The sequence below is a fragment of the Lupinus angustifolius genome, unplaced genomic scaffold (genome assembly GCF_001865875.1).
Source record: "Lupinus angustifolius cultivar Tanjil unplaced genomic scaffold, LupAngTanjil_v1.0 Scaffold_85_100, whole genome shotgun sequence".
Taxonomy (NCBI): domain Eukaryota; kingdom Viridiplantae; phylum Streptophyta; class Magnoliopsida; order Fabales; family Fabaceae; genus Lupinus; species Lupinus angustifolius.
In genome coordinates, this window is record NW_017724307.1 from 10,737 (window position 1) to 20,319 (window position 9,583).

Sequence of the window (9,583 nt, forward strand, 5' to 3'; positions counted from 1 at the left end):
ACACAAGTACCTTCTCACCACTGTTAATGCCAAATCTAGATTTACTAGGTTATTATTCACTAAACAAAAATCAGAAGTGTTTTCTCTTGTTAAATCTTTTGACCTCATGTTTACATGTAGTTTAACATTAAAGTCAAGGTGATTAGATCAGACAATGGTAAAGATTTTTTGATGTCCGGTTTTTATACTTCTCAAGGCATCTTGCATAAAATATCTCATGTTATGACACCTCAACAAATTGGAATTGTTGAAATAAAACATCAATATATTCTAGGAGTAGTTAGAGAAATCATATTCCAGTCTAATATTCCATATTAACACTATGTTGCTTCTCATGTTGTGCAACCAACTGCTTATTTTTTCAAATCAATCTCCAAATGATCTTTATGAGCTATTCAAAGCAATCTCTAATTTCTTCCATACTTTGCGCTCCAAGCTTGACATCCTTGTTAAAATGTGGTAAGAGCGATGAAAAAAAAGCTTCTTAATGAATCAAAAAATGTATAAAAGAAAACTTAAAGAAACTTAAAGAAAGAAGAATGAGAAACAAAGATTGATAATATTCTCATTGAATGAATGAAATTGATTGAATAAGAAGTGAGTCAATATGACTTATTTATACAAGAGAAAAGAATGAAAAGAAAGTTTGTAAAGTAATTAACTAACATAAACCTAACTTGCTAATTCCTAACTTTCTAACTAACTATCATCTTCCAAAATAACCTATCATATATCTTTAATAATCCTTAATATTCACATGTCACCTATGGAGGGTGTTGAACACAAGCTATTCAGATTCCATCACAGAAACAAGCCAAAGGCATATAGGTGAGAAATTACACAATGAAAAGTTACACAATGGTCCAATTACTTAGTTGCTTTCGACTAAAAATGTTTAATTAATTCAAGTTAATTAAATTAGTTTGAAAGTGTACTCGATTAAGTTAGTTACTTTTTATAGATAAACTTTCATTCTAAATGTGTATTCAATTTCATTCAATAAATTGAGTTACAAATCCATCTCTTCATTTTTTTTGGTACTCTTTGTTTTGCATATTCAAGCATGAGCTTATGCAAATTTCACATATCTTCAACATTGTATGATTGGACCTACTCTTTATTTTGATATAAAGATGAATTATTCATGATTTCGTAATAATTTATAAATAATATTTGTCTTATACACCATTGACCATTCCAATGCTGAATTCTAATTCATTTAATAATATTAGATAATATTACAGTGCCATAAAAAGATAGATAAGATTGAGAATTTGAAATGAACTATATAGTATTTGCCGTTAAAAAGAAACGCAATTGGAATTTTAAATTTTAATCAATACTAAGCATGGTAGCCAATAGGAACAAGCCATATCAAGTCAGTGACGGTAGCCAATAGAAACAAGCCATATCAGAAACAAATACATACACGTGTACTCCAACAAATTCAAACACAAAACACATTTTAAGAACAAAACATAAAACACAAAATTGTATAACAACCCCAAAATAATCCAATATCTCAAACTTCTCCAGAATCATAGTTTCTAGCGCAGATCCAAGACTCTTTTCAATTGGGTATCCATTATTATTATTATTCAGCTAATTATTTGTTCTGCATGAGAATTAACAATTTGAGATTTATCACTGTATTATTCGATCATTACTTATGTTACTCTTATTTTTTCATTTTAATTCATTTCAATGAGGTTTTATCCTAAGCTGCTATTTTTTTTCTGTGTGAAGGAAATTTTAGAGAGTAAGTGTTACAGTTAGCGGTGCTGCAACAACTACAGCAAAATATTGTGCTTTCTCTCATTTGGGTAGTGAATCAGGTTAATCTTCACCTTATAATTCTGGTTATGAATCTTGGTTTAATTTCTTCACCATTGAGGTTAAGGTGTTTATCATTGGTATATATGACAATAGGCACCTCTTTTGAAAATGCTCAGGTGGGTCAGTAGATGAGGGGTTGTTTGGGTGAACAGCTTAGTTAAACGCTGATGTAATGAGTTTCTTTAAATAAGCTAAAAATAACTTATTTATAGAAGTTATTTTGACAGTCTTATTGTAATAATTGGAAGAAAAAAAGGTGGCCCGGTGCATGAAGCCCCTACCTAGTGGAATATGGGGAGGGTAGATGTATGCAGCTTTATCGAAGAGGTTGTTTCCAGTATTTGAACCCATGACGTCTAGGTTGCTAGGCAAACAACTTTGTTGTTGCGCTCAGACCCACCCTCTTATCGAAATAATTGAAATGAGACAAAAAGAACGTATAGGAAGGTCATAAGTTATTTTCATGAGCTGTTCTCGTAAGCGCAGATGAGGTCTTCCAAATGCCCCATTGATCATATAATAAGAAGCCACATTCAGCGAAATATGTATGGGATCTAGGGTTGCTTTTTTGTCAACAGAAAAGATAATGACTAGAATTGGGATTAAAGCTCACTTCTTTACATTCATAATTTAAGATAAATGCTGTGTTAGCAATTTTTAATTTATATCATTAGCTGTTTAGTTGAATCCTTCATCCTTATATCAATTCTAACATCAAATTTTCATGAACTTAAAACTTATTACTTATGGGCCTATGTTTAAATATGTTGAAGATTATAACTTGTAACGATAATGTTTAAAGTGATTTCCTTTAATTTAAATTTAAAATGCTATGTGAACAGCTGATTTCAATTGAATTCTATGAATTTTGAGATTTATTCCAAACATTATTACATGGTGCAATTGAATTCAATTCTATACTAAAAATACAGTTGATTTCTTTTTGTGAATTTAGTTCTGAACAGGCCCTTTATCTCTCTGGTAACATCTAAGTTGGCCCTCTGTCTCAGCCATGGCTGCACCCTTTTTCTCAACGCCTTTTCAGCCTTACGTTTATCAGGTACTTGAATAGCTTCTTGCTCTTGAAGATAGAAATATGTAGTTTCTATCATGTCCTCTATTTCAATAACTTGCCTTGTGTTAATATAGAACAGCTTAGGTGAGTTTGAATAATAAATTAATATGACTTCTCAGCGAGGCTTTTTATTTTGCGAAATTGGAGTCTTCAGAAGATTGATTTGTAATTCCATCATACATTGACAAGTTTTTGCAATTGAGATTGATGTTTAGTTAGTTTGTTGAGGTGACTTAACTGTATAGAACAACAAATTTTAGTCTGGGTTCATGATCATGATAATTTCTGCTTTGTTCCATGGAACTTGCATATTTCATGTTGAATTTGCAAAATGAAATTTTCTGAAGATGAACCTCTCATTGATGTTTTGGTAGCTTTGAAGAATGTTAGAATTGATAGAGGATACACGTTTATTTTCATATTGCATACTGCTTGGTTATAAATAGCAGTCCACAACTGCAATTGCAGCTGCAATATTCCAGTTTGAAGAGTTTTCAAACCTGCATTTTCCTGCAATTATGGTAAATGTAACATAATCGCAACTGCGACCATAATTTATAACCATTTCTCAGTAAAAGTGCTGCCACTATTAGGGTTGGGGTGTAAGGAGAAGTTAACCTCTGAAATAAGGAGCAAAGCAAGTACAAGATAAATGGAAAAGCTGACTAGTAATCCAAAAACACAAATTTAAGAAAACCGGAAAGTAATTTTGAAATGTTATTCATATATTTGCTCTTGATCCCCTAAACGTTACTGATTTTGAGCATTGTTTGTTAATGGTTTCTCAATGGCTCTTAACTTGGAACAAGGATCTTCTCCACTACTAGAGTGAAGTTCTTGTTTTTACTAAGGATAAAAGTGACATAGCATGCTGTTTTTGCTTTTAAAAGACTCCCCTCTCCCGTACTGGAGATGATTCTTACTCCTTAACTTGCTGAGATAGGATTCTATCAAATAAATAAATACTTGACATTCGTAAGTGTTTACTTGCTCTTATCAAATATCATTAATAGCTTATAATGAAATTTTCATGTTATGTGTTGTTTAGAGTCCAGAAGATGCAATCATACCCTTTCAGATTTTAGGGGGCGAAGCTCAGGTGGTTCAGGTATATGAATGACCATCCTGAGTATAAAATGTAATATCTTTTACCTTTCTTTTATGTTATCCACAACAGTGTTACTCAATCTTGAATTGGTTATTGAAATACAGATAATGTTGAAGCCACACGAAAAAATTATTGCAAAGCCTGGTAAGTTGTTGAGTACTTCTATTCAAGAGTGTTGGATCATTTTCCCTGATGATTTTTTCGTTGACTTCATCTTACAGTTTTGTGCTTTATTAGTTCATCATGAACTTTGAATAATTATATTATGCTTGAATATGATAATGATGCAAAATTGCAAACTTGATTTCGAAAGACAACAATGAATATTGCAATGGGGGCTTAGGTTGTGCCTTCATTATGAAAAGGAGAAGGTGGTTAAAGAGATTTCGGAGAAGAGATCCTTAAGAAAACAAGCATTGTTTTTTATGGTGAAACATTGTTTGTTTGTGGCTGCATATTTAATCATCTTTTTTGTATGAACACACTATTTTTTATTTAGGTATTAAAATACATCACTTTTTTTGTTTGGAGCTCATGGGCTCAAACCTGGAAATTGCCTCTTCACTTGTGAGGGTAAGGTTGTGTACATATATACTCCCTAGACGCCATTGAGTGGAAGCCTCATGCACTGGGCCGTTCTTTCTTCTTAAAATACATCACTTTAATTTGCTTAAATTCTTTGGTTTAAATAAGTTCTTGACATTAATGAATAATGAATTCCTAGTCCTTAAATTCATTTGTGATTTGCTGGCTCACAAGTTTGCCCATAAAGCATGTTTGTGATTTTTTAGCTCCTCCCCACTTCTTAAAGAGGATGTGCCATTAAGTATTTAGTTAACCCGAACCTGAAGTAAGTTTTGTCGCAAGCTAATAATTTCTTGTGGTGCTGTCCTAGTAGTCCCTATCGTAAGATCTTTTTAACATATCTGTCTCTATGCATGCATAACTTGTTTTTGGAATTTGTGGAATCAAGGTTTTAATGGAATTTGTGGAATCATGTAATGGTAGGTTCCATGTGCTTTATGTCTGGATCCATTGAAATGGAAAAGGCCTACCTTCCAGAAAATGAAGGAGGCTTGTGGCAGTGGTTATTTGGCAAAACTATAGCCAGCATTGTTCTTTCTAATTCTGGTCCAAGTGATGGATTTGTTGGAATTTCTGCGCCTTCTTTTGCTAGAATTCTCCCGGTTTGTTCTTACACACATCCTCAAATTATTTAAAAAATGCATTGTTACTCCTCTAGTTTTCGGTCTCCAAATTCATCGCCTGAAACATATATTTGGATTCATCATACTGAAGTCTCTTTATATGTATCTATTTCTTATTCAAATACAGATTGATTTGGCAATGTTTAATGGAGAGATTTTGTGTCAGGTATAACTAATTTTATGGTCTTTCTTTTTTAATTTTTCTGTTTAATATGTGGACCAGAACATGGCATAACCTCTTTATGAATTTTCTGTAGCCAGATGCATTTCTTTGCTCAGTCAATGACGTGAAGGTCATCAACACAGTTGATCAGAGGGGACGTTATGTTATTGGTGGTGCTGAGGTGACATAATTGCGGAGTTTCCGATTGTTTTTGTTGTGTGTTACTAAGTTATACTTGGCATCACTTGGCTGGCAAGCAATCTTAGTTTGCTTTTTTTTACAAAAGAATATTATTTTCTTTGAAACATCCCATAAAATGGACTATTATTCTTACCTTCAAAGATGTTCCAATCTGTGATGGCTGCAATGTACACATTGAGGTCTTGTTTGTACCAATAGATATTGTAGACATGAAAGATGTTCTCACTTACATTACTTGTCTGATGGTTGGTCCAGGTGTGACTTATCTGTTTTTTATGTTTATTTAGTTATTGTTTGGTTTTACCTTATAATTCACCACTTATAGTCCACCGAAGCACATGACTTGGTTTTTCAGAATTTTTTTGTAATTTTCCTCAAAGTCACAAATAAAATTGTTAGAATAATGTTTCTTTCAAAATAAGAGGTTATCTAGTGTAAAGCAAATGTGGGAAGAATTTAAGTCTTCTTATCATTGTCTCCATATTACTGCTCTAACTGTGTTTGTACTATTCACAGGGATTTTTGAGGCAGAAACTAGTTGGCCAAGGGCTTGCGTTCATACTAGCGTCTGGATCCGGTATATACACTGACACACACAGACTTAAAAAGCTATTGCTTGTTTTTTCTCCTCATTAGGACTCTTTTCTCCTTCCCAATTTATCTTCCAACTTTTAAATGTCATTCTTGATTAAGAGACCCTTTGAAGTATTTTCAACTTTCTTTATTACTTGTCATCCTTAATATGTCTCTCATGGGCTGCTCTGTTGGTTTTTTGCTTATGGTCAGTTGTACAGAAAAATCTCGAGATTGGCGAAGTTCTAGCTGTTGATGTTTCTTGCATTGTTGCTGTGACAAGTGCAGTCGATATCCAAATAAAATACAATGGTCCTGCAAGGAGGGCAGTGTTTGGAGTAAGTGACTTCTTATCTGAAGCCTTTTATGTTCCTGTTTCCGAAAACTGCTACATCTTTTTTGTGGCCTCGTGAACTTTGCACTGTAGTTGTTGTAGAAATGCGTAGGTATATGCCTAACAGTATTTCATGCTTTACATTTGTGCATAACAGTAATGTTATTATTGACAACTTAAGTAGTAAACTTTGTTAATATTTGTTCATATATGGTAAAAATTGGGATTTTTCATTATTAAGCCAACAAGGGATTTAGATATTGTAAAATGAATGTGGAACAATAGAGTAAAGTGGAAGTCGTAACCATGACGAAAAAGCCTTGAAGACTAAATTTTTACATTACCATGTTGTCCAAGTGCATGTATTTTTTTACAATTCTTAATCACTGATCGCTTTCAAAAATGATTATTATGTGCACCCCCACAGAGGATCTATACCCCCCAACAGTATCATCTTTACTCGGCAGTTGATTATGCTTTGTAATAACCACTTTTATTACCTATGAAATTTCAAAAATGAGGTTATGCTGTGTCTCTAAATTTCCTTTTGGGATCGCGCGACTCTTTCGGCATCCCTTTGGTGTATAGTATATGATAGTGATTTTGAAATTGCAGGGTGACAATGCAGTGACAGCTCTTCTAACAGGACCAGGCATTGTGTTCATACAAAGTTTACCTTTTAATAGACTCTCTCAAAGAATTGCTAGGTAACTTTGTGCTTAAGGATAAAGTGAAGATCACAATATCAGTTGAATTTATGTGATGGACTTTAACTTCCCCTTAAGTGATTTATGGTATAATTGATTTTTCTGCTTTTCAGGGCAGTGACATCCCCAAACATGAGGGAAAATCCCAAGTTTTTCATACAGATTGCCATTTTCTTCTTTCTGGCATATGTTGTCATTGTATCTTCATTAATATTGACAGATATATGAAAGTTTGTTTTCTTTTGGTATTTTATTTTTTCTTCCATTTAGAGTTTTACCATTATAGAGGAAGGATTTGAATAGGAAAAAAAATCAAATGGCTTGGATTTCTGGGAACTTGTTGGCAGATTTCTCTGCAAGAAAAAATGCAACTATGTTATATGATTATCTTTCTCTTCTTTTTTTTTACAAGTTATATTATCTTATTTCTGTAAAATTAAGCTTTATTTATAACTTTATCATGGATAAACTCTTTTAGGGTCTGTTTGCGAGTTGACTTTTTGAGGGGAAGAGAAAAAAAAAAGTAAGGCTTGAGAGTCATTTTATAAATGTATTTCATTGCACCCAAACTTTTCCTTTCCCTCTCCTTTATCCTCTAGAAACCAACTCATAAACAGATTCTTAAACCTTTCTCCTCTTTGCCCTTACATAAACTAACTACCCTCTGATTTAACACCATTAACTAAAATATTAAATTACCCTCTACTTTTCAAACAATACAACTTTTATTTCTTTTTTAACCCAACAAATCCTCTTTCTCAAAGCATTGTGTACCACAATGATCATAAAGTACAATGTTATAACTTGTATGTAATGTCAAATCAATTAATGAAATCATATTCTTTCTAGTGAGAATCACCGAAATGCTTATAAGTTAGTATTATCTCTTTTGTAGCAGTTCAATTTTCATAAACTACAAGCACTGCCAAGTGTAAGATACATTTTGACAAGATAACAATATGCTACATGAGTAAGCCAAAAAGTGTTACAGTTCTTATGTGTTAAAAATATTTCAACTTTGTGAATATATCAGCATTTTTGTGTCATCTACTTTTAAATATATCATATGTCCGTTTGAATTTTAAAGATTTTGTGAATTTCTTGTGTCCATTCAGTGCGGGAGCACATCTGTTATCCCACATTTTGTACCACTCCATCTACCATGAGCTTATAATTGGTTAGAAAAATATTTAATAATTAAATTTTAACTTAAATATATTTTTCCTGACCAATCATATATCCATAGGACATGGAGTGGTACAAAATGTATATGTGTACCAGTGCCAAAGCTAATTCGCACTAGAAAATAGAACGCATCTATTACCTATATAATAAAAAAAACTTTATCATGACATGTGTCAATCTCTCAAGCCCTCATGACATGTGTCAACCTCTCATCAAAACTAAAAGTCCCTCATGACATGTGTCAATCTCTCAAGAAATCCATCATGACATGTGTCAATCTCTCAAGAAATATCTCATGACATGTGTCAATCTCTCAAGCCCTCATGACATGTGATCTATTAACAATATAATAAAAAGAACTCCCTCATGCCACGTGTCATTTTCTCCTTCCCTCATGCCACATGTCACTTTTTCCTTCCTTCATGCCATATGTCACTTTTTCCTTATAGCTAAAGCAAAGCCAACTACTACACTAACTAATTGGCACCAAAACTAACAGACTTTCCTAAAGAGGAAAAACAGAAAATAGAAAAACCATAAAAAGAATTCTAAAAATAGAAAGGAGAGACAAATCATAGTTTTGACTTAAATTGACTTTGATTAAGGGAATTATGAGGCTGTTTTATCACATGATACGTTAATTCTATTCTTTATAATTCTTTTCCATAAAAGATACAAAAGTAATAATCACGTTAAGGATGAAAGAAGGTTCATTAATATTCACTTCATTTGCACACTATCTATTAATATTCACTTCATTGGCACACTATCTATAACTCGGTCTAGATGGTGATTCCTCTGATATGATATCCACTACAACTTTCATATTTATTGTGGTTCAAATGTTTTTACTTGGTTTTGTGTTCTAGACATATCATCTCATCATCAAGTTGTTAATTTTCTTACCAAATCTCTAGCTACTTCTAGGTATCATTCTCTAATGTCCAAGATTAGTGTTTGATTAACTTATTATCTTGAGAATATTTTATATGTTAATAACAATTGTAGAAAATTCAAATTAAAAATTATCAATTTATTTTTCTTATGTGCTTAAACATGCAAATAGACAAGTAATATGTATATTCTTAATAATATGAATATATGAGTAATATGTGTGTTTTAACTATGTGACATGGGTAACATATGATTTCTTAGTAATGCGAATGTAGGGTAACATGTGTGTTTTTAGTCAT

At 32.4% G+C, this 9,583-nt stretch overlaps 1 protein-coding gene across 3 annotated transcripts; it reads left to right on the top strand.

Annotated features, from left to right (window-relative positions):
* The first annotated feature begins 1,477 nt into the window (after positions 1-1,477).
* Positions 1,478-7,556, top strand: LOC109339647. Of its 3 annotated transcripts, none has more exons than XM_019577118.1 (12): positions 1,478-1,578; positions 1,747-1,835; positions 2,802-2,896; positions 3,960-4,019; positions 4,124-4,163; positions 5,028-5,206; positions 5,355-5,393; positions 5,485-5,571; positions 6,108-6,168; positions 6,378-6,502; positions 7,114-7,205; positions 7,319-7,556. In XM_019577118.1, the coding sequence occupies exons 3-12, from the start codon at positions 2,849-2,851 to the stop codon at positions 7,431-7,433; spliced, it is 846 nt and encodes a 281-aa protein (XP_019432663.1). In that variant the 5' UTR covers positions 1,478-1,578; positions 1,747-1,835; positions 2,802-2,848; the 3' UTR covers positions 7,434-7,556. The 3 variants fall into 3 exon arrangements, with proteins under 3 accessions (XP_019432663.1, XP_019432664.1, XP_019432665.1); XM_019577119.1 differs by having other exon boundaries at positions 1,486-1,649; XM_019577120.1 differs by having other exon boundaries at positions 1,486-1,835; positions 2,792-2,896.
* Positions 7,557-9,583: the final 2,027 nt, after the last annotated feature.

Excerpts from the sequence above, each read along its gene's own strand:
- LOC109339647 (XM_019577118.1), top strand. The coding sequence starts at position 2,849 with ATGGCTGCACCCTTTTTCTCAACGCCTTTTCAGCCTTACGTTTATCAG. Across the intron at positions 2,897-3,959 it reads TTCAGCCTTACGTTTATCAG|AGTCCAGAAGATGCAATCAT; the intron begins GTACTTGAATAG and ends TGTGTTGTTTAG. Across the intron at positions 6,503-7,113 it reads CAAGGAGGGCAGTGTTTGGA|GGTGACAATGCAGTGACAGC; the intron begins GTAAGTGACTTC and ends TTGAAATTGCAG.